The 25,926-nt window shown below is 37.1% G+C and overlaps 1 protein-coding gene across 2 annotated transcripts in view; it reads left to right on the top strand.

Annotated features, from left to right (window-relative positions):
• Positions 1 to 25,926, top strand: part of HIBADH (3-hydroxyisobutyrate dehydrogenase) — a 103,794-nt gene that overhangs the window by 7,286 nt on the left and 70,582 nt on the right. The window contains exons 2-4 of one of the 2 annotated variants that reach the window (XM_065883929.1): positions 2,510 to 2,670; positions 13,989 to 14,098; positions 16,568 to 16,689. In XM_065883929.1, the coding sequence (XP_065740001.1) occupies positions 2,510 to 2,670; positions 13,989 to 14,098; positions 16,568 to 16,689 (393 nt within the window). The remainder of the gene's footprint in view (positions 1 to 2,509; positions 2,671 to 13,988; positions 14,099 to 16,567; positions 16,690 to 25,926) is intronic. The other variant, XM_065883930.1, reaches the window with a different exon arrangement.

Below are 25,926 nucleotides of genomic sequence, written 5' to 3'. Positions count from 1 at the left end.
GGAAGAGTGGAGGGCACTTAAAAATGAAGAACCTAGAGTCAGATTGGCTGAATATGAATCTTGGCATTACAACCTTATAAAGTCTTGGGCATTTTATTTAAACTAACCAAGTGTCAGGGACCTGAGCTGGAAGATAGGCTTAATGATGGGATGGGATGACAGTGCTATTTATAAAGTACTGAGTATAGTGTCTGGCATGTAGTAAAATTGCCACAAATATTAACTTTTATTCATTGTTTTCTTGGCTTTCCTATTTCCTTGCATATACTCATGTGCATACTCGTTCCTTTTCTATACGGAGCTCCCTTTGTTCCTACTCTGATTCCACTTGAAAGCCTACCCATCCTAGAATACTCAGGTCAAATGCTAGCTTTTTCAAGTTCCCAAACCAGATGAGTTCTTTAGTATCAGCATTATTTTTCATACTTTATCCTTCACTTTCATGTTTCAGTGTCTGTGTACATAGTTGTCCTCTTGTGTTTTAAGCTGGTTGAAAGCAAGGACTGTATGTCATTTGTGTCTTTGATGGCATCTGCCATGGTACATATGATAGTTGCTTCATACTTGTTGAATGTGTGAATGAATTATGGTTCTACCTTGCCATAGTTAAGTGTTTGACTTAGAGTGAGCTCCCTGTTAAAATTAACTGCATTTAAATAATAATATTCCTAGTTTCTAATGTTCTTAGTTAAATTATACCTTTTCAAGCTTAACACAGTAGTCAGGCATGCTAGGTGTTAGTATTAGAGTTCTCTTACAAAGTATACTTCTCATTCTGCTTAATATCAAAATAAAAATTCAGTGAGGTGTCATTTCTCTGTCATTAAACCCCTTGTGAACCAGAAAGTTAGGCACAGGACTCCTGTCATACCCAGCATATTAAACTCAGCACTGGTAAGGCGATGATGCACGGGAATGACACCCTCTTTAACAGAAATGTTAGAGACAGTCATGGAGTTCATAGGAATGAAATGTGCTTCTGACCCAAGAAGACCTCTATTTCTTAAGCATTAGGGCTTCAAATCATTTGCTTTTAGGAAATCTCATTACATTGAGATTAAGTTGAAGGAAGAGCAGGGATCCATTAGTTGGGAGGATCTGAAAAAGGGTGACTGTGATTAGTTGGTGCACTACAGTGTTTTAAAACTGGAGTCCTTGAAAGAAAAAGGAAAAATAAAGCCGGGAAATGATACGGAAATGGGCAAGTGGAGTTATTTCTCTTTGTTCTCTCACTAGACTGTGAACTTTTGGAGGGCAAGGACCACATCATGCTTGTGTCATAGTACTTCATGCAGTAAATACTTGAGTGGAGTTCTAAATCTAGAAATAGAGAAATCGTGTCTAATATTATTTTCATGGTGATGCGAAGCCTGTCTGCTCTCTTGCAAAAAGCATTACCTTGAATTGTATGCCCCAGTGTGATTTCAAAAAGCCTTTTGTAAAAAGGAAGAAAATCAAATCAAACAAAATCTGCATACAGCTTTTTTTGTGTGTGTGTGTGAATTTATTTTTGGCTGTGTTGGGTCTTTGTTGCTGTGTGCGGGCTTTCTCTAGTTGCGGCAAGCAGGGGCTACTCTTCCGTTGCGGTGCGCGGGCTTCTTGTTGCGGTAGCTTCTCTTATTGCAGAGCACGGGCTCTAGGCATGTGGGCTTCAGTAGTTGTGGCTTGCGGGCTCTAGATCACAGGCTCAGTAGTTGTGGCTCATGGGCTTAGTTGCTCTGCGGCAGGCATGTGGGATCTTCCCGGACTGGGGCTTGAACCCATGTCCCCTGCATTGGCAGGCGGATTCTTAACCACTGTGCCACCAGGGAAGCACTGCATATAGCATTTTAAGAACAATTTTCTTTTTCTGTAAATGGAGATGCCTCTTCTCTGAAAGTGCGCGGAGTTGTCATCTCAGGGTCCCGAGACTGTTACCCTGGCCATGGAAAGCCCATGGAAGTGTCCCCCCCATTTATAAACTGGTGACTTCTGGTTGAAATACATTCGTCTGGGTTTAACATTTTTATTAAGATTGTTTTTTATACCATTGGAGGGGATGGTTTCTATAAATGTGGAAGTGGGAAGGTAAAACGTTTTCCCATTCTTGGACCTTGTCCAAGATACAGGTTTTATTGAATACTTCCAGTTTTTAATACACATTATTAGAGAAGGTAATATAGATAAGAGAATCTAGGATACTTCACTTAACAGGTAAAGTATATAATAGGTATTTAATAAATGATAACATTAAGTTTATTGTTAAAAATAGTAAGGGGATGTTATAGAGATAGAAAGCAGAAGAGAGAATGCTTAAAATTTTATGATTGCTTCCTGGAGAACTATATACTCAGAAGTTAGTCTGCCTATACATTGTTGATATCTTTAAATGATCATTAGTTTAAAACTAATATTTAAAAAGTTTTTTTTAATAGAAAATATCAAAATCACAATGACTTCTTAATATTGAGTGAATATTTACAATAAAACATGTTATCTGCTCCTGTTAAAACTAATGTATTGAAATCAGTGTGTTCTAGGTCAATGGCTTCTAAGACTCCAGTTGGATTCATTGGAGTAGGCAACATGGGGAATCCAATGGCAAAAAATCTCATGAAACATGGCTATCCACTCATTATTTATGATGTGTTCCCTGATGCAAGCAAAGAGTTTCTAGATGCAGGTGAACAGGTAAGACCTTTTCTTAAGATTTTTAAAAATTATTTATTTATTTATTTATTATTATTATTATTTTTGGCTGTGTTGGGTCTTCGTTTCTGTGCGAGGGCTTTCTGTAGTTGTGGCGAGCGGGGGGCCACCCTTCATCGTGGTGCGCGGGCCTCTCACTATCGCGGCCTCTCTTGTTGCGGAGCACAGGCTCCAGACGCACAGGCTCAGTAGTTGTGGTTCACGGGCCCAGTTGCTCTGTTGCATGTGGGATCTTCCCAGACCAGGGCTTGAACCCGTGTCCCCTGCATTGGCAGGCAGACTCTCAACCACTGCGCCACCAGGGAGGCCCCCGATTCTTTTAGATTTTGATGTTTAAAAATGTTTTCTAGATTTTGATGTTCCACATTCAAATAAGTGACATCTTCTTAGACGTATACACAATGGATTTGTAAAGTTAACTTGTTAGTTTTATTTCTCTATATGTAATATTATATATGTATATATTATATGATATGTAAAATATGTGTACATACACACACGAGACCGTTTACTAGTAACTGAATTTAGAGTTTTTTTTCAAGATATGAAGGAAATTCTTCTTGTACAAGTTGTAGAGTGGTAATTGGGGGCTGAATGTAATCCCAGAACTGGGTGAATACTAAAAAATTCCTGTGAAATATAGAAAATGGTTAGAGAACAAATAAATAGTCAACTTTTAGGTAATAGCCTTGAAATAAATACTGAGAAAATGCAATGCGTGCATAAAGAACAGGTTTAAGCAACTTAGAGGCTCCTTGCAGATCTGGATATCCTCCATCTCCTTCTCCATCATGGTTTGTATGCCATCTGGGGGTGGCAGCAGTGTTGTTTCAGGATGTGTGAGTATCATCTTGGAACTTTTCAGGGTAGGGTTGTGGCTGATTATGCCCTTATAGTCTCTGAATATTGACACTGTACCACCAGTGCAGCAGGTTTACTGATGACCTTAAGTAGCTTAGGGACTTAGACTTGTTGGAGAGGTTTGATCAGTTCTTTGTTCTGGGAAAGGTGGCTTTACCATCTTCAAGGATGGTAAGGAGTTCCAAGTTGATATTCAGTCTGGGATGGATTGTTTTTTTTGAGGAGATGGATATTACTTTTTGGGATAACACATCTATTTGATGTTGGCACTTTACAGTGGTTTATATATTTATTTGTAAGAGTAAAAACGGTACTTGGTCTCTAAACAGAGGAAATATCTTCAATGAAATACAGAATTTAATCAAAGTAATAACAGCATATTCTTCTGGCATTTTGGAGAATAATGTTCCCGAAGTTTTCATGTGTGTGTGTGTTTATGAAAGATCACATGAATTTCTCTTCCTCTTTCTACCCCTTCTAGTAATACAGAGGTGGAAATTGAATGGAAACTGATTTACCCTGGACTGGCAAAGCAGAAGCTTAGGGCCTTTCAAATTGTGACCAATGCCATTACTCTTCCCTCTATTCCTGTAGCACTTAACAACTTGCCTATGGAGAACTGAAATGGACATCATACCTTTGTGAATCTCTTTTCTGCTGCTTGCCAGATTTCCGGAGCTTTCTGATGCTCTGCCTGAATTACTTCATATTCTGAAGTTATCCTTTTACCTCCATTCCCCAACAAAATTCTTATTTTTTTAGTGTTGCTTAGGTAGGTGTGAAGGAAGGCCACCTTAAGAATAAGACTTACACTTGAGTGAAGGAGACATTTACATTTTAAAAGAGAGAGAAAAGAAACTAATATTTAATGAGTACCTCCTACGTGTCAGGTCTTTTACTAAATATTTTGTACATATTATCTAATTTTATCTTTGTAACAGAAGTATTTTCAGGAAACTGATGCTTGGAGAAGTTAAATAACATCCCCAAGGTTGCACAGTGAGTGAATGGCAAGAGCCAGGATCTGAACAAAGGTCTGTCTTTGACTTTGGAGCTTTAGCTCTTTTAATTACATGATATGTAGTCACTAATTAATGAAATTTATGTATGAGACATTTTTAAGTGTATGTGTGGCATCTTCCTTGATGATTCTGAAATGTAGCTACCTGTTACCTATTTATAAACTAGTCTACTAGAAAATAAAGTGCCTAGATTTCTTTTGGATCAGTTAATGTCAGGCCAGTAATGATTATATACCACACCCTTGTTTAATATGTTGTTTTGCACCAATGAAATTTGTTGGAATTAAATAATAGTTATCTATTATGATGGATTGTATAGTGAGTGGGTATACAGTGGGTTGAATAGTGGCCCCCCAAAAGATGTCCTACAAAATTCTTAGAAGAAAACATAGGGGTAAATCTTCATGACCTTGAATTTGGCAAAGGATTCTTAAATATGACACCCAAGATCATGAGCAACAAAATTAAAAATAAAACTTCATCAAAATTGAAAACTTTCGTGCTCCAAAGAACACCAGCAAGAAAGTGAAAAGGTAACCCACAGAATGGGATAAAATATTTGCAAATCATATATCTGCTAAGGACTTGTATTTAGCATGTATAAAGAAGTCATTCAATTCAAACAGAAAGACAAGTGACTCAATTAAATGGACAAAGGATCTGAATAGACATTTCTCCAAAGAAGGTACAAATGACCAATAAACACATGAAAAGATGCCAATATCATTAGTCATCAGATAAATGCAATCAAAACCACAATGAGATTTCCACACCCACTGGGTTGGCTAGAATTACAAAGGCAGATAACAAGAAGTATGGAGAAATTGGACTATCACACACTGCTGATGAGATTGTAATTCTACTCCTAGGTATATATGAAAGAGAAATGAAAACACATACCCACACAGAAACTTGTATATAAATGGCAGCATTATTCATTATAGCCAAAAGATAGAAACAACCTAAATGTCCCATTAGTGGTAAGCAAAATGTGGTATATCTATACAATGATATATTATTCAGCCATAAAAAGGGGTGAAGCACTGACACATGAAAGTCCAGAACAGAGAAATCTGTAGAGACAGAAAGTAGATTAGTGGCTGTTTAGTGCTGGCTGGGAGAGGAGGGGAAAGAGGGAGGCAGGCATAGGGGAGAGATAGCTAATGGATATGGGATATTTTTCTTGAACTGATGAAAAGTTCTAAAATTGTGTTGGTTGCACATATCTGTGAATACACTAAAAACCATCAAATTATATACTTTAGGTGGGCAAGTTATATGTTATGTGAATTATATCTCAATAAAGTGATTTTTAAAAAGATAAATGTCCAAGTTCTAACCCCCAGTACTTGTGAAAGTGACCTTATTTGGAAACAGGGTCTTGGCAGATGTAATTAGGTTTAAGATCTTGAGATGAGGTCATCCTGGATTTCGGGTGGGCCCTAAAGGCAATGATGAGTGTCCTTACAGAGAGCCACAAGGGGAAGGCCGTGGGAAGTCGTAGGCAGTCTTCAGAGTTATACTGTGGCAAGCCAAGGAACACCAGGGGCAGCCAGAAGCTAGTAGAGGCAAAGGAGGATCTTCCTTTGGAGGCAGCGTGGTGCTGCCTACACCTTGTTTTCATACTTGTGGCCTCCAGAGCTGTGAGAATACATTTCTGTGTTTTAAGCCACCATGCTTGGGGTAACATTGTGGCTGCCACTGGAAACCAGTACAGCTAGAATCTACAAAATGGGTTTAGAACCTGCCCTTTCCACTTAGTATCTGCAATCTCAGGCAAGTTATTTAGTGTCTCTGTATCTGTTTCCTCATGTGTGAAATAATAAGGATAATAATAATAAGCTTTCTCAGGGAGTTGTTACGAGGATTAAATGAATTCATATATGTAAAGAGCTTAAAATCGTGTTTGGCACAGTAAGGAGTGTGTGTGTTAGCTCTAAGTAAGTTCTCATAAGTCTTGGTTTCACCTCTGCTCTACAGAGCTGTTATTCCTTTTCTAATGCTTTCTATTCACATGACAATGTCAAAGTCTCTCACTTCTTTGTGAAGAAAAGTTACTTTTTATTGCTTTGATCACTATGGGTTAAGGCTGCCTTAGAATCTCTTAGCAAAACGGGATAGGACGTTCATTAATTTACTAATTTGATTGATGTTTCTTGAGTACTTTCTATGTGCTGGGTACTGGGAACATAGCCCAGAACAAAACAGTTACAGTCTTTGCCTTTGGGAACCAACAGGAGGTGTTAGATTATCAAATCACACAAATGTGTGATTCCAAATTGTGATGTGGAAAGAAGAGTCTCCTCAGATTTCAGTAAAATCTGCATTACGTTGGCTGAGGGGGCAGTCAGGGACGTTCTCTGAAGACTAGACAATTTAGGTAGATAGCACAAGAATAAGGATTTATCCAGGCGAAGAATGGGGACAAAGGAGCAATTTTCTTTAAAAGTGGAAGCCTGTCTCTCCAGGTTTCTAGAGATTTCTACTTTAGGTCGACCGATACAGGTTGAGTACCTCCCATGTGTCTAGCAGTCCACCTAGTGCTGTGGAGAATAAAACAGGTTGAGTTGGATGTGGCAATGTATTAGGTGTGTCTCAGGTGGCAAGACAAAATAATTTATTAAATTTGTATCTTGGCAGTAATAAAGTGCTGAAGCAGGTTTTGAGGGGAAAAATAATAAGTAACTCTTAAGAGTCGTTTCATTTCTGATAGAGAGCTACATAAATATCGTGCTTAATCTTCACTCACCTACAGAATTGCTGTAGCCTGAAATGAAAGTCATGGAGACGAGATCTCTTGGATTCCTGGATAGAAATCAGAGGGTTCTAGGACCCAGACTCAGTTATTGGATTTTCCTTCTTTTCTTCTTCCTTGAGATACATAAGTGGGTGTGGGGAAGGAAGGAGGATGGGTTCTGGGTGGCTGCCCGTCCCAGATTAGTGAAGCGTGAGACTCTCTTAGCTTCTGCCCACAGCTCCCAGCCCTGCCCCGCTCCCAGCACACAGTGGGAAAGTTGCGTGGGCGGTTCACACTGGGGCGGCAAAGCCTGGAAGGCAGAACCCTCTTTTCCCACGTCCCATCTCCCTCACCGCTCTGCTTCCTCTCAGAGTCTTGACTCTAAGAGGTCCTCTGAGTATTGATTACAACAGCAGTGGAGGGCAGGAGAACGTGAAATTGAGATAAATGACAGGAGAAGGGTAAAGGGTAAAAAAGCTTTGGGCCTGAGGGGAAATATTCTGTCATAATAAAATGAAAGCATTTGTTGATAAATGATTTTTATGCCAGCAGCTTAAAAACCGTTTTGGTCATTTGAGCAAGTGTAATTTCCTAAGACCCCTACTTTAAATGTTAATTTGGATGTGTGACTTCTGATGTGTTAAAATGTCAGTAGTACTAATTCATAGCTATATTTAGTTTTAAAATGTTTGACAAAGGAAAAAGTGAGTTTCGTTTTACTACTAAAAGATAAAGAGAAGACTTGGGATGAAATGGAAAAATATAGGTGAAAACTTTGAAACTTCTTGCCATTGTGCACAATAGTGCGGTGAATGGATTAAGAGTTCAAAAATTCAGAGTATATTTGAGTTGACTCTTATATTTTAAGGACAGGTGTCCCTTCCTTTCCCTGATGTTACTATCTCAAGTGAAGTCGATGAAATGGCAGCCAAAGAAAACAGAATTTTTTTCCCTCAAAGTCTGCAGAAAGCATGGCTAGTTGATTTCAAATGTCAACTGTGCTTTCAGTGGGAAATTTGCAGGGAGAGAAAGTACCAAACTAGGCACATCTGGATCAAAAAGCAATCAACTAGTTCTAAAGATCTTTGGACATCTCCTTGAAGAAGTGTTTTTTTGTTTTTTTAAAAGCAAAAACTGGGGATTTATTGTTTCATGTAACTGAAGAGTTGGGGAGTGGCCTGAACCCAGGCACAGCCGAATTTTGGGCACAGATGTAATTAGATCCGTTTCTGTCTGCTTCTTGGCTCTGCTTTCCACGGGCCGGCTCCTCCCTCCCCTCAAGGTGCAAGGTCCACCTGCAGTTCCAGGTGAAGTGCTTTAGGGTGTTACTACCCTGGAGGTTTTCCTTCCAGCTGTACCTAGTAGTAAAAAATACTACGTGGGTTACGAAGGAAATGAAAACTTGGACATGTTAAAATGCTTCACGTGCCTGACTGTATTTAATGAACTTATTTATACCTTTACATGTTAACCAATTCTATTAGGGCATTTATAATTGGTTTAATATGTTACTTGTGGTCACTCCCATAAAAAATTTACGGTTTCCTCTCTCCGTATCCCTTTATTATATCTTTATTTCTGTTGGAAACTCGGGTTTAACATACAATGCATCATTTCAACTTCTAGCATCTATTCTAAGAATGTAACCCATGATAATTATCAGGACTTTGGGTATTAGAAATCATGCATCAATAAATTGTGAATGTAGTGGTTTAAACGCATAAACCCAGGAGGAACCTGGTTGCCTGATCTCAGCTCTATCATGTGCTGGCCGTGTGACTTTTAGACAGATTATTTAACTTCTTTCTACTTAAATTTTCTCATCTTATAAAATGGCAGTAGTAATAATACCTTCCTCTTAGCCCTACAGAACCTGGCACGTAGAAAGTGCTGTTACTACTACCACTACTGTTACTACTGTTACGGTTGTTGCTTTAGTATCTATACCATATTTCTCCCAAATCTTCATTCCCCAACACCGCACATATAAATGCACCACTGTGTTGGCTGAGTCACTGAGTCCAGAGTTGTTTGGAATAGAATTGTAGACATATTTTTATTTATTTATTTATTTATTTATTTTTGCGGTACGCGGGCCTCTCACTGTTGTGGCCTCTCCCGTCGCGGAGCACAGGCTCCAGACGCGCAGGCTCAGCGGCCATGGCTCACGGGCCCAGCCGCTCCGCGGCATATGGGATCCTCCCAGACCGGGGCACAAACCCGTGTCCCCTGCATCGGCAGGCGGACTCTCAACCACTGTGCCACCAGGGAAGCCCTAGACATATTTTTAAATGAAAGAATGATGATAAAAATTAAAACCAAATTAGGAGATAAAGTGATTTGAGTGCATCCCTGCTTAAGAACATATTCTGCAGAGTTCCTTGTGTCCTCCTTTTATTTTACAGAAGATACCAATTTCTCTTTTTAAGCGGTAGCATCCAGGGCATGTGACTTGTGCTTCGTTTTCATTTTCATTGTCTGGGAATTTCCTTGGAGATGCCTCTGATTGGTGCCAAAAGTCTTGGGACTTATGCACCATTTCTGTGTGAGTTTTCTGGTTGAACTAGGCTTAATTGGGTTCTCTTGTTTTCTCTCTAAAACCTTGGGAACCATCTTGTTCCTGGGTTATAAGGCTGAACATGTTTGGTTAAGTAATTCTACTGAGATCTAGTCTGGCATCCACTCAGGTTTTGTTAGATGAGAACTTTAAAAGTCTCTTGCTCAGTGGGCTTCATCATTGTTGACCACATGTTTCAAGATGTAGGCAAAAACCGTTTCGGTCAGTTTTTTAAGGGTAGTGCAATCTTTTTTTTTTTTTGCGGTACGCGGGCCTCTCACTGTTGTGGCCTCTCCCGTTGCGGAGCACAGGCTCCGGACGCGCAGGCTCAGCGGCCATGGCTCACGGGCCCAGCCGCTCTGCGGCATGTGGGATTTTCCCGGACTGGAGCGTGAACCTGTGTCCCCTGCATCGGCAGGTGCACTCTCAACCACTGCGCCACCAGGGAAGCCCAAGGGTAGTGCAATTTTGAAGCAACAGTATGCTTTTCTACTTGGAAAGATTAAAATACACTGAGTGGCAAGTTTAACCAAGGTCATGTTCGTCTTATTTCTTTGCAAGTTTCTCTTACCCATTTGGTTTATGTGGAAGCAATGCTGAGCTTCACTTATGTGACTGTTTTGTCTAGCAGAGACAGCGAGATTTTTCTCTTTATGTAAAACAACTAGGTTAACTGTTGTCTCCTTCCATTGGATATGTAAAAAGGAGGTGCAGTTACTTCAGATTGCTCTGGGCCCTGATGCCCCCATCATTCCTCCTGCCACCCACCCAGCAAAGCAGATTTTGTCTTTAATCTGTCCAGTTGTCTAATCTTTATATTGTACACCTGCCATTGGTGCTTACTAGCATACAGATGAATCTAGTTGCAGAAATTCTTAATGACTGTAGATATTGTGAAGGGAACCAATCTCCTGTAATCAAAATTAAAATAATGGAAAAGTAGGGTCACCTTAATTCACAATGGTGTAAGAATGAGGCAGTTGGAATTGTCTAGAGATTTTTCTGGCATGGCCATGGCAATCAGAGCAGAGCCATGTTCCAGGGTCAGCCAGGTCAGTGACCGTCCACACATGTGGAGGTGTAGAAGAGTCCTGCTAATGCTTTACATTTGTACTGAGTCATTGCAGATGCTTCCCTATACCATCAGCCCTTTTTCACAGAGTCTGTGCCTTCCTAGAATTTAAGGTTACTAAATGTGAAAAATTCCCTTGGTTAAGTTTCCTTTCTGCTTTGGAGATAGAAACGCTTGAAGATAATCCAAATCACTATTCTTATTTTGTAGATTCGTAAACTGAAGCCAGAGAGGTTAAGTGATTTGCACAAAACCACAGATGATTTAGTGGCTGAGCTATAACTAAACCCAGTCTCTGGCTTCCCAAATTAGTGTTCCTTTCCCTGATCCATGCTGTCTTTGCTTATCCATTCAATTAGCAAATGTAACTGAAGGGACTCTAATTAGGTTGGCTCCTAAAGGCTTTTGTGGTGAGTGTCAGACTGGCAATAAGGTTTGTTTTTTTCCTGCCAGCTTTTGAGTCATGGCCAAATTTTGTTAGTCAGTTATTTCAGAGTCTTGAAGTCATCACATGGAAGGCAAGATGATTTGAATAACTGGACACACTTGTCTGTCTAATAAACATGCCTTCTGTAGTGCAAATTAGAGACTGTTATTATAATGTACCAAATGTATATAGTTGTCACATGTGGAGCAGTTGTGGCCAGTACAGTGGTGACATTCCAGCTATCACTATCATTGTGTGTTTTTTTCCGGACCTGTGAGCTTTGACACTACTTTCCTATATATTTGAGGGGTTAGCATACTCTGGCAACCCAGGCATCCCAAGAAGCAGATGCTAGGGATGCAGGGGGCTGATTGGCCACCCCGTGCACTTGGCAGTTGCATGAATTGGCACAAGAAGCTTGGAGGTGTGAAGTATTCCTAGATCTGTGAGCTAATTGTTGGTGCCCCTGAGGGCATGTCTCAAGCAGTTATCTAGATGGAATTGAATTTCCTTCAGTGGAAGAGACTCTGAATTCCTAAGAGAAAGTCTGAAGTTGACTCTTAGACCTCAGGGCTGGCTTACTACAGTCTCTGAAAGATCAAGAGAGTTGGAGCTGAGATAGAAGGAAAGGCAACTGAAAAGTATGCCACCATTTTGCATGCCTTTATTACTTCATTTAAATAGGATGAACAGATGGGGCTCTCTATGTAACCCATATTCTTGACACAGTCCAAGAGTAGAGAATTATGACTCCTATAGCTTTTCCTTTTCTTCTCATCTTACTGAGCTGTTTTTTTTTCTTAAGGAAACTTGAATTGTTTGCCAGGAAATAGTTGCCTCTTTTCAAATCTCAGTATTTGTTTGAGTGTAAGAAAGGTTTTCACCTAACTTAAGTATTACTTTGTAATTTGATGGAAAAAAAATTTTTTCCAGAATTATTTGTGGCCGATCCCCACTATATATCAAAATATACATATTGTTGAATGTGCCACTTTGTAGACTCTAAAATGCTGTATTGCCTTTAGATAAAGGACTGTCTTTTTTTTTTTTTTTTTTTTTTGCGGTACATGGGCCTCTCACTGCTGTGGCATCTCCCGCTGAGGAGCACAGGCTCCGGACGCACAGGCCCAGCGGCCACGGCTCTCGGGCCCAGCCTCTCCGCGGCATGTGGGATCTTCCCGGACCGGGGCATGAACCCGTGTCCCCCGCATCGGCAGGCGGACTCTCAACCACTGTGCCACCAGGGAAGCCCAGGACTGTCTTTTTTTTTTGTTTGTTTGTTTTTGGCTTTAGAGTCTGAGGTGTTTAATATTATCACTTAGTACACAAAGTGCCAGGATACTTGATTATCTGAAATTTTAGAATACAACTTATGAAATTATGTTAAAACTGCCTTTATGTAGAATTTGATTTAGAAGCTGATAGTCTCTTACGGAAGAATGAAATGTAATTGCTTCTAGCTCATAATATCTAGATTGCACATTGTGTTCGGTTTCTCATTCTTTCATCAGCTGTACATCAAGGACAGAAAGAAAGTGTTTCGTTTACTTCCACCATTTGAAAAGCAGAGGCATTCCCATTCCTAAGATGCTTATGTGCCAGTTCTCCTATGGAGAAAGTTTTGATTATCCTCCTGATAGTTCCTTGTCTTTTCTTTAAAGAGAGAAAAGGCTTTGGAAAGGAGCTTTCGTGATAATTGGGGCGATAGATTCTTTCTGTTAAAGGAGAGTTTCAGTCAAGAAGTGATCTCCTGGTCTCTTCTGGCCTCTTTGGTTGCTGACCAGCTGGCCAGGTGTATCATGTTGTATATATTCGAGAGAGCAGGGGGTGGGGGAAATGTGAGTGAGGGTATGTACACCCATACGTGTAAACATATGTACAGAGGATGGGCAGAGCAGCTTTCTTGTACAGTATGTTCATGGTCATCATTAAAGCGGAAGTCAGGGTTCTGACTTCTGACAGAGAGAGCGTACCTTGATGCCTGTTCGTATGTCGTTGTTGTGTATATGGTTTCCACAGGAGACCTGACAGCTCATGCTCTCAGACTTCATGGTGGTACTCACATTCAGTGCAGTACATGCTTATGTCCTTGTCTTGACTTTTTATAAAACAGGCTTAATTTTTTTTTTTTTCTTGAAAATAGAGGCTGGAAGATAGTGGTAATGGGGGCTTGAGCATTTACTTGTGGATTTTGCTGCCCATGAAATAATTGGTGTATCCTGTAGTTCAGCTACCAAGTCTGATATACGAGAATGTTTTTCTTAGAGCATCTACCAAAAAGTATGCTGTTTAAGAATCCAACTTAGAGGAATCCATGAGAAGTGTGTCCGTTCCCAGGACTGTTGGGTTTTGCCCTTTTCCCCCTCAACTCACTTCACACTTTTTAAAGTAAACAGTGGATGTGATTCCATAGAAATTGCATCTGTATGTGTGAAGGAATGGACTCTATTTTAGGCAGTAACGGGTTTTTTTGCTCGTTTTTTGTTTTTGTCATTTGAAAACAAGGATTAGTTTTTATTCACTGTCACTATTATGGGCATGCATAAAAAGTGGATCCTACTTGTACTGTAGGAGCTGCTTGCATTTAATTTAAATAATGTGCCGTTGCAATTTTTTTTTTAAAGGTAGTGTCTTCCCCAGCAGATGTAGCTGAAAAAGCTGACAGAATTATTACAATGTTGCCCACCAGCATCAATGCAATAGAAGCTTATTCTGGAGCAAATGGAATTCTAAAGTATGTATTTCTCAACTGTAGATATGTTCTTGTTATGGTAGTTTATGAATTTCACATTTGTTAGAACTATTGTGAAATTACAATTATGTTTGTTAAACCTTCTTGTACTGTATTTTTATGTCTTAAAAGTGAATGGTGTGGTTTCTCTCATTGTAAAGGGTTTATTTTTTCACTGAAGTCAAGTATGTGACTTTTGGGAATACATTGTTTTTGCTTTCTGTTCCTTCCCTTTAATCTAACGTTAAACATACATTGGTAACCTGTTTAAGAGATTTTTAAAGCTTGCATTTTAAACTGTACAAATGTTACAAGCATAATTTTCTAACGGTTTATAGAAATTCAGGAAGAGATTTCTATGAAAAATAAAACGAAGCATTGGAAAGAACACCATTATTTAAAATTTATTATAAAATAAAAAGTTATTGTATGTCCTTTGGGTTAGTACATCTGTAGTAAGAACTTTGAGAGGGTGGAATTAAAGATTAGCAGTAGCTCTTTAAATAATATATAATTTAGGTCAGGGTTTCCTACCAGTAACTAGCTTCCCTGGCTTTGAGAACCTTTTGGTTACTTGCTACCTATTGCCAAACCCTTGTGGTTATATTAGGATGACAGTGGTTGAATTTAGTTTTCTGGTCTTACTGATTCCTGTTCCTAACTTGTTTTGTTGTTGAAGTTCAGCAGAGAGCTAGAGCAAACTGGTAGGCTTTGTAGACACATGAAGGGCTAAAAGAAAGGGTTTAATTTCTTGAAGCTGTAATACATGAAATTTGAGGTTTTGGGAAATTGAATTGCTTTGGAAAACTAGCAAACTTAGAAGCAACAGACACTTGAATATTAGGCAGAAAACTGATAAGATAAATGTTTAGATTTCAGGGAAAGTTGAAAGATTCTCATTTTGGATGGAGCCCTCAGACCCACAGTGTGTATGTGGTCCTGAGGTGACCTAGCTGTCTCATTACCTAGTCTGTTCCAATTATGGCCCTGTTTTACCTCTGAAGAAAAAGTTACTAAAAGCTTTGTGGAGACAAAATTCTACGTTTATTAATACCCTTTACTCGGAATATGGTGGCCAACAACCAGGGCAATTTTGTCTAGGGAGTGCTTTGAAAGGTTTTGGCTTTACATTGAAGTGTAATTTGCTTCTTATGGGTAGTTCTTTATTTTCTTTTGGGTCAGGATCATTTCCCCACACCCTGTGCGTGTATAATTTTTGAGACCATTTCCCATTTGCTTAAAGCTTTAAGATCTTAAAAATATTAATATCACAGAAGACTGGTAAACTTAATTCTTATATTTTAGGGTATGTAAAGTGGAATTCCACATACTGAGGTGATCTATATAACAGAGTGTGCTATTTCTTTTCTATGGAACATACCCAGCCGTTGCATTTGGACCAGATCAATTCATATGTCTAAAATTGTTGTTTAAAGCATTTTGCGTGCTATTTTTTTCTGTAGAAAAAAATTTCTTTTTTATAGTTTTTAGCAATGATTTTCTATTTCCCCTTCAATATTTTTATTTATTCAGTTCTAACTTTCCAATCATGGTTATGATTAAATGTCCTCTGGGTTAGTTTATCTAGTAAGAATTTTGGGACGTTTGAATTCGAGGTTAGCCATAGCCCTTTAAATAAATTGTAATTTAGGTCGGTTTCCAAGCCAGTGAAGATAGGCATAGATTATAGACTGTAAGGTATATAAACAGTTCTGTTTGCACTTATAGTGCAAACAGAACTGTTTTACTTTAAGAATGCCATTTAAATATTGATGTAAAATATGATATATGAAAAGACTGCTTCCCCCTTTTACCAATGTTTGTATATAAATTTACTGTAAAGAACACAAAGTCTCTGTGAGATTTATAGGTCCATTCCTGTGTTTTCCTTTCTGCCTGTTTGATGTCTTATTTTGTCTTTCCAAAGTGGCAGTTATTAAAGAATATGCCATCCTAAAGCAAATGGCTAAATTTTAACTGCTTGTGTTTATTCTACCTAGTGGAAATGAAAATGGATATGTGAAATTTGCAATATGGCTTGTTAAAGACAAATAAATTACTTTTTAAAGAGACCCAGCTACTTTACAAACAAAAATTTAAATCCTACTAAATAGCCCTTTTAAAGTTAATAGGTGTTTTAAATTGCTTACATCTTAGCTTACCTATATTATTATGGTTAGTATTTCACCTGAAACCAGAATTTATACCATATAGACTATTAGATTATTTTGGTTTCTTTGAAATAGTTCGAGTTTACTTTGAACTATAATTGATCTGAAAATGAATTTGAGATTTTGAACCAGTTCTAATAATGTTTTTAGTATTAAACCAAAGACCTCCTTGATATCTGGTGAATTTTAGCAGATTCTGATATAGGTAGTTGCATGAAATGCTTATTCAGAGTTGTAAACTATATTTTTTAAATTATAAAACTATAGTTTTTAAAAACTATATTTCTGTTCATTTACTTAGAAAAGTGAAGAAAGGCTCACTATTAATAGATTCCAGTACTATTGATCCTATGGTTTCAAAAGAATTGGCCAAAGAAGTTGAGAAAATGGGAGCAGTTTTCATGGATGCCCCTGTTTCTGGTGGTAAGTGGTAGCTAAAATATATGCACATCTATTCTGTTTGTCATAAGTAACAGTTATGATTTTGTGCTACCCAAGATATATCCAGTTATTTTTAGAGCTATTGCAGATTCTCAATTTCCTCATTAAAAATAAAAACAAAGCAAAACTGACTTATGTTATTTAATACTCTTAAAATACAGTGCTTTTTCTAAATTCAGATAATAGGATATTACAGCTTTGAAGAGCTATGAATTTTTGGTCCAAATTACTGTGGGCAGGGATAGATCGATTCCTAGAAAATTTTAACTTTTCAGAACAGATTCAAGAAATAATTAGCCTGAATAATCTTGTAACTATTAAAGAAACTGAAGAAGTGGCAAAAAAGAAAAAATAATTTCATAAGGGAAACATTAGGCCCAGGTGATTTTACAGGTGAGGGTTACCAGACTTTCAAGGAGCAGATTGTCTCAATTTTTAAAAAAAATTTATTTATTTAATTTATTTATTTTTGGCTGCGTGGGGTCTTCGTTGCTGCGTGCGGGCTTTCTCTAGTTGTGGCAAGCGGGGGCTACTCTTTGTTGCAGGGCGTGGGCTTCTCATTGCAGTGGCTTTTCTTGTTGCGGAGCACTGGCTCTAGGCACGCGGGCTTCAGTAGTTGTAGCATGCAGGGTCAGTAGTTGTGGCTCACGGGCTCTAGAGCACAGGCTTAGTAGATGTGGCGCATGGACTTAGTTGCTCCGTGGCATGTGGGATCTCCCCGGACCAGGGCTCGAACCCCATCTCAATTTTATACAAACTTTTCCAGACAATACAAAAAGAGGAAATGCTTCCCCAACTCATTCTGTAAGATGTGTATAACTCTGATAATTAAACCAGACGGAAACATTATGAGAGAGAAAAACTGTAGGTCTACATCAGTCATGAATACAGAAGTAAAAACTTTATAAAGTATATTAGCAAACTAAATCCAACCGCATATGAAAGAGATCAAACACTACCACCTAGTTTGGTTTATCTCATGTATGTACAGATGGCTTAATATTAGAAGGTCTATAAATAAATAAATTTCACAACATCGACATACTTAGAAATCATCATCATCTCAATCAGAGGACAAGGAGACCCACTAATAAAATTCTAAAAGCTTAATAGTATATAAAATACTAATAGCAGGATCGAATATAATATATATATACATACACACATATGTATTTGCATACATATACACATACATACATATGTAATTATAGCAGTAGACAATGGAGTAGCAATTTTACTCCTATTATATTAAACTCGATTGTTGGCTTTGGGATTAAAAAATAATAAAATAGGGCTTCCCTGGTGGCTCAGTGGTTGAGAGTCCGCCTGCCGATGCAGGGGACATGGGTTCGTGCCCTGGTCCGGGAGGATCCCACATGCCGTGGAGCAGCTGGGCCCATGAGCCATGACCGCTGAGCCTGCGCGTCCGGAGCCTGTGCTCCACAATGGGAGAGGCCACAGCAGTGAGAGGCCCGTGTAACCGCAAGAAAAAAAAAAAAAAAAATATATATATATATATATAATGATTTAAATCAGTTTATTTTTTTCATAAAGAACCTAATTGTCTTGTAAAGGTATCTTATATCCCAAACCACTTTTGAGTATAGGTGGAGGTATAAATAATTTTTAGCCCCTATAATTGTTATATTGACTTGGTTAAGTAGGATTTGGGGTGTAAAGATTTATAATGTGGTATGGATCTTTGATCATAAAATACTAATAAGCAGTTTTAAGCTTGGTGTTGGTATTTTTTTTTTGTAGAATGGATTTAATAAAGTGAACAATTCTTCTTTGAGTGGTTCTGTGATTTAATTAAAAAATTGATACATGGTACATATGGTCTTGCTGTTGGTTGATCTTTTGCTTCAAGAGTATAGCCTGAAATTATCATTTGATAATGAAGAATACCAACTTGATTTTTTTTTTTTTTTTTTTTTTTTTTTTTTTTTCCAACTTGATTTTTTAAGTGTTATTTTAAGTTTTAAAAATAATATAGTCTTCCTTGGGGTAAAACTTTGAAATTACTCCTTGTTCTTATCAAGCTGTTTTTAAACCCACTTTTGTAGTTTAAGAATGCAAAAATGTTAATTTGTAATAGTGAATACTTGAATCTGTGCTGTATTATAGACTGGAAGCTTTGTGTAGAGGTGGTTTGTGATAATTTATCAGTTGACACGATCATTATGAGATTAGCCAGTATATAATAGAAGCTTATGTTTGTCTTCTCATAGTTATTATCTTTATATTTTTAATATGATGGATTAAAAATGTCTCTACTTTCTCAGTTAAAATAGGGGAAACTTTCTGTAAGTTAGAGTTGACTGGTTTAAAAATCATTATATTTTAACTAAATAAAATTAAGGAAAAGGGACCTGGAAAAAGCATAGATACCCAAGATGGGACCACAATTTTATAGAGGTTCTATATTTGTCAGTCTTAAACATGGATTATTTGAGGTAATTTGAATAAAACCTTAAAAAATTTCCCCCATGTTTGTCCATTTTCCCTCACCCCTCGTTTGTTCCTTATCTTAGATTTTAAAGAAATGCATTTTTGTGTATTTATATAGAGCTATTACCTACAAATACAGTAGTATTCTAAAAATTAAAATAGGAACATATTATACTCCTTATTCTGTGGTTAGCATTTTAAGGAGAAGCTTTTTTTTTAACCTAGATGAATTTGAAGTTGTATAGATTTTTGAGATAGTGATTCATTTCTTTAGTCCAGCCCCTTCCTCTGCTTTCTACTAACTTTTATTCTGGGGAATGCAATGAAAAGAATCTTTACTGTATCATTTTACTAGCCCATGGAGTAATATATTGAAGGTTTTCCTCAGGTTTCATTATTGCAGCTTTTTATACCTCATCCTTATTACAAATAATGTAATTTTTTTTAAAATTCCATGTGACTTTTTAAAAAAATCAAAAGCAAGTGATGCTTAAACTGCTATAATTATCATCCTGAAACCAATGTGAGTAACTTTTATACTTGTACAGTTAACACTTTGTAGCATAGATATTACTTTATAAAGTACTTTGGCATGCCTCAGCCGGTTTGGTGCTTTCTTTTGAAGCTGTCAAACTGTACATGCTTTTATCAAAGCCCACATTACATTATATTTATAGGCATTGATTCACTTCCTCCTGTAGAATTTAAGCTTTTTGAGTGCAGGGAGTTAACACTTTTTTTTTTCAATTTTTGTTAAATATTGAATTTATATACAAAATATTTATAAAATTATAAAGGTACCAAGTATAAGTATACATCAGGCCCATGTGTACTCTCCTCCCAGTTTAAGAAATAGAGCCTTACTGTTAACCTTGTGTGTTTCTTCTACTCTATTAATACTTAATTTGACTTTTATCTTATATTCACCTCTATGGATATTTAAAGAGAGAGAGTAACACCAGATCTGATTTATACAGCTGATTCTAGGGCTAGAGAAGGATTTTTAGTTCTAGAAATGGAAAATTTATGTTGAAGATCAACTAGAAATCTTACAGATGATTCCTGATTATATCCGAGGGGGAACCAGTGGAATTTGGAATTAGATTTGATGGTTCTTTAGTAAATATTCTTTAAGCAAGGAAGAAAGGAAATTGGTTAGTTCCTATAATTCTCCTACCACCTTTAGTTTCATTTTCAGCTGTACTTCTGTGAATAAGTTAAAAGAAGTTTACTTGGATATTAGGGAGAGCCTGGAACTTTAAAAGTAACTCTAAAAATGAAGATCTTCATTTTTTCTTTAATGAAATGTCTTATACTTAAATTATTGTATTTATATAATTCTTACAAGATTATATACTGTTTTCTGATTATACATTCTAATCCTATTATGCTGAGAGCATAATTGCTCTTGATTGCTGATTTCATATAATAAACATTTATTGAGTACTTATATACTAGGTATGTTCTAGGTACTAGAGTTAGAGCTTTAAAGATAGTGAACATCTTTTGCCTCATGGAGCTTATGATTTGGTAGGAATAGAGAGAATAAACAAGTAAACAAGAATAATTTCAATGATAAGTACTATGAAGGAAAAAAACAGAGTAAACAGTTAAGGAGACAGAGACTATGGGAAGGGCTCTTTTACATAGAGTGGACTGGATGCCTTCTCTGGGGAAGTGACATTTAAGCAGAGATCTGAATGTGCAGGTCAAGGGAAAGAGTGTTCTCAGTAGATGGAGGTGCTCTGTGAGGGCTCTGAGGCATGAACAAGCTTGGTATGTTTGTGGAACATTTATCTTTGTATCCCTAGGATTTAGCAGGTAGTTTCACTCAGAGTTAGTTAAACTGAATGATCTTTTACACTGACTCCCCATATGTCTAATACCGTGCCTTTGTTTAACCGTTTGTGGTTCTCAAACTAAAGCTAACCAGGCTCTCTAGTAGCCCATGACACTGGCCTCATAAGTATAATGCCCTAATCTGTTTATCTGTCTTGTGTAAATCACATCTTTATGAAAGTTGTAATCCTTTAATGTGAAATGTTGTTTAGTCACACCAATTTGGACACATGCATTTTTTTTTTAGTATGGAATGGGTCTGCTATCACAATGTTCCAATTTGATTAGCTCTCTTGTATAATGAATGCTAGACATAAAGCAAATTAAAAACTATTGTTTGAGACTAATGACTAACTACTGTTCAGTCTGCTCCAAGGGCATAACTACAGCACTTAACTGTGCTTGAATCATTGAAGAATAAGCTCACTGATTGCCTAGCATGTCTGTAGGTTTGCATAGAAACCTTGAGTTGAAGAGACTCTGAAGTGGCCCTTGTAGTTAGCCCAAGGCTTTCTGTGCTGGCAAGCCTCATAGATTTGCTAAAATATTGCTCCGGTTAGGGATTAATATCAAAATTAAATAATTGAACTTGTGTGTATGTGTTTGTATAACAGTTCCCTACCAGGAAACCAGATTTAGTACTCTACTTACTTGGCTGGGTTAAGTTTTAGTAATTTGTTTGAGATATTCTTAGAATATGGAATAGTAAGCAGAAAACCTATTAAGGACTTTCTCTTAGAGAGATAGACTTGCTTGCTAAATTCTTCAATGAAAGTCTCATATAGACTCCATTATTGTTTTTAAAATCAAGTGTGCAAGTCTTGGCCTTGAACTGGAACTGCTCACTGAACTGGATACCTACTGTTTTTTCCACTTGACCTGTACCTAATTTATGGTAAAGGGAGCACGAAAACAAAAATTATTTATATTTTGGCACCTAACACCATTATGGTTAAAGGTCTATTGGCATTTCCATTAAAACATTTTCTTAGAGAGGTTTATAATTTGGCAATTTTACTTGGCTTTGGGCTGAAACATTGCTATTTCTGTCCAAAAGCAGATTCTTTTATCAAATTTCATATAACTGAATTTGCCATAGTTTAGAATGTATGGAGGGGAACGGGCTATCACAATAGGTCTTTGATGCTCTCACAAGCTGTTTGATTACACAGTAGTATTGTGTGCAGTATTTATTCTTAGATTTTAGTCTTACATCAGTAACATTTTATTTTTTTAAATGATTTGAAATAAGTTGATTTAACATGATTAAGATAATTCATTTTCATGGGTTCTTCCCTTTAAAGAATTGTACTACTATGATGCTTTTTAGTTCTTTTAAAATGATCAATTCTATTATTTATTATAAAATTTAAAAGTACTTTGTGGCATTGACTTCTGTCTCAGAGACTTGGATTATTCTATCTTGAAAAATATTAAAGTGAGCTTCTGCTTGGTCTGATTTGTGGTATTTAAAGCGTTAGTAGCTCAAGTAATTAACATTTTCTTTAACTTGATTTAATGGACAAATCCATTTCCTCAGAAATGACATAAGATTCATCAGTACCAGTACACCCAGAAATGGGTTAATTATGATATCCACTTACATTTAACCATAATTTTACTTATCACCCTGATCCATTAAGTATCCTTTCTGTCTCTGGAGAATACATTTTGCCTGGGATTTTCTCCAGTTTGCACAAAGTGGTTCAGAAATGTTTGGTAAATAAATTCCAAGGATTTCTTTGAAATTAGTCCCAAAGAAGAGGTGCCCATAAAAACCTCTTTTTACATTCTTTGGCGTGCCTGAGACTCCCTTACAACAGTTGTCAGGGACAAGAGTCCCTGTATAAGGTGTTAATGAGTTCTTAGCATGTTTAGAGAAGACTGTTGACTCACTGCCCAAGATAACATGGTTGAGGCAGCTTTAATAATTTGTCTCCTCAGAAAATAGTAGAAGAGTGGGCTAGAGAAGGCAAAGTGATCACTTCACTCAGTGTTTGTATTATTGCTATCAGTTATTGTTAGTAATAATCATTATTGCTAACAAGAACCTAGTTTATTTCTAAGAATTTACTCTCTTGCAGTTTGCGATTCCCTCATCTCCAAATCTGCAGGCCACATTTTAACTGCATTGCAATTTCCAGTCAACTAACCGTTACCAGAGTTGCTCTTGCCAGGCTCTGTCCTGTGGTGGAGGGTTCTTCTCACATGGGTCTGTTGGAAAGAGCGTGGATAAGGCAGGGGTCCTGCCTCAAGTAATCCCAGGGTATTTTTAATGTCCTTTAATTGCCATTCAGGATGTAAGTCAGACCAGACACAACTGGGTCTGGTCACATAGTTCAGGACTGCCTAGCAGTATTTATATAAAGGTGAAGTAGATTTAGTAAATAAACTTTCTAAAGCTATTAATTGTATATAATTTATTTTTCATTAACATCTATTGATGCCTAAGCAGTGTGAAATTAGTTCCAGTATCCCTTATGTCTTTATTGTGTTTTGTTTGTGATCCCTGGATAGCTATTGGGGGTGAAGTGGGAGGATGCAGTGGAATTATGAATTTGACAAGGGCCTTGTCATCACAATCAAACCATTATCAGACTTACTTGCAGTGTTTTAGATGTCTGATTTTCTTGAAGAAAGTTTGATAATGTTAGCAGTTGAAAAGTATGTTAAGTTGAGGTTAGGTCCTTCTCTGTATATATTTGCTATACAATTCTGTTTTACTTGGGGTGTTTTAATTGTGAAAAATTTAAGCATACGTGCACACTTCATAGTAGCCGTCCTCCCCACGTGGCCAATGAAGGTATGATAGCCGACTCACCATCTCCCTTCTGCCTTAAGTAATTTAACTTGACCTGAAGGTAGAGGGTTTTTGTTATTGTTTTGTATTTAGCTGAGATTACCTCCAGCGATGGAGAAATGTGGACTCTTTTAGAAGAGTATTAAGAATTTTAAGATTTGTATCTGACATCTTTTTTTATTGAGTTATTGACTATTAGTTGTGGTCATCAGAATGTTTATCCACTGCAGTCTCTAAGGTAACATTGTTCGTAAGGAGTTTTTTTAAAGTGAAATATAATATGAGGCCAGGCATACAAGTGATTTTATCATTAATTATATTTCATTTCCACTAAGTCTTACGTGTGAGGGTAATACTTGGTCTCAAGTAGCCAACATTGTTAATGTACTATGTACATATATTAAAGAGTAGAAAAATAGTCTTGGCAGACACTGAAATAGTTAATTTGCTTTTCCAGCCAAGGTAGGTTTATAAAACTTTCTGAAAATTAAGAAGTGGGAAAGAATTTTTCCTTGCATTAATGCCACATTAACCCTTTACCTTAGGCTATAAAAATTTTCTTGCAGCATTTTTTCATTAGATAAGCAGCTAGCGGAAGGATAGTTGATTTATTGTAATTGTCAAATATCTGCAAACACTCAGATAGCTGAAAGAATAATTTTGACATAAAATCCTGAGTAGAGATGAGATTTTTCTCTAAAAGTAAATGATAATTTTGAGAAAGGAATAGGAGCAACAGTATAGTTCTGACTTTGAGATCTATAATCTTTAGTAGCAAACTTTTAAAAACAGCATTCAGAAATATTTGATGGTATCTCATGGGCTTTCATTGGGCTGTACTTTTATATTCTTAGTACTCGTATAAAATCAACAGCTTTTCATGATTGAGCATTTACATCTTAAATCTTACACACTGCTCTGTTAGGAAACACACCCAGCAACACTGGGTATTTTGAAGTTAATAGGAATAGTCTATATTTTATGCAGAAAAGTTGCTTTATATAATATTCAAGGACTAGTGGACAAGGGTGAGAGTGGCGGTAGAGGGAGGCAGGGTGGGCGCCTGTCGGGGAGTGAGAGAGCCATTACACTGTCCTCCATTTTAGCTGGTAGTTTGGATTAAAACTGCAGAATTAAATTTTTTGGAATTGTTACTACCCCAAGTGGGAATATAAACTATATTGAACAAAATTTATTTAGCCTGTTAAAAAGTCAACCTAAAACTCTAGTTAATTAGTTTACATTATGACATCACTTCTAGTTGAGACTCAAACTTCTACTGAGTAAGCAGAGCTCTATCAGGTGAGCTGACTGCTACCCATATGGGGCTTTAAGATAATGATGAGTTTAAATTTCCTCTTAGAGCTAAGTGAGAATAAAACTGGAGGCAGTAAATACTCTGGGCCAAAGCCATTAAATGAAAAAGCTGGGAATTCTCCAGCTCTTGACTTAAATTGTTTGTTTATCAGCTGGCGCCTAGTCTGGAGTCAAGAGCTGGAGATTTCTATCTGTGACAGAACTTTGAAACTCTTGCAGGACACTTTCATTTCAACTTAAGGTAACTTGAGTTTATAGCTTTGGCTTTAAAGATTACTAATGATTTACTCATTTCCTTACCATTTAACCAGAGTGGACTTTTTCCCAGGAAGGGATCTGTGTTTATTTAGGGCCTTTGTCTGCGGAGGGATTAAAAGGCAGCCCACCAGCATTGTGAACTTGATGGTAATAAAAGGTCACCAAAACACACCATAAAAACATTCTTACCATGGAATTAATTATACAGTGTAATTTTACAAAGCAGTTTGGTTACTCTGTCCCTATACCCCCGATTCTTAAGAATTTCACCTTTTAAAAATTAAAGCTTTCGTACAATTTAGGTTTTTGAAAAAAAATGTTTTGCTTCCTTTATGATATTTAAACACTAAGGAAATTGTCGCATGCAGCTAATTGCTTAAAATTTTTAAAGTTTGAAAATAAAAATTAGCTGTTATTGTTAAACTATGGGATGAATAGCTTGTTTAGGAGGAAGGCAGAGTAGTCAAAAGGGATGGTTGGTGTTTCATAGAACAGCTCAGTTTTTAAAAACCTAAGCCTTGTTAAAAAATTTTTTTTTCTGTGCCACCAGGTGG

The sequence above is a fragment of the Phocoena phocoena genome, chromosome 9 (genome assembly GCF_963924675.1).
Source record: "Phocoena phocoena chromosome 9, mPhoPho1.1, whole genome shotgun sequence".
Classification (NCBI taxonomy): Eukaryota; Metazoa; Chordata; class Mammalia; order Artiodactyla; family Phocoenidae; genus Phocoena; species Phocoena phocoena.
This window is presented reverse-complemented; position numbering and strand designations above follow the sequence as displayed.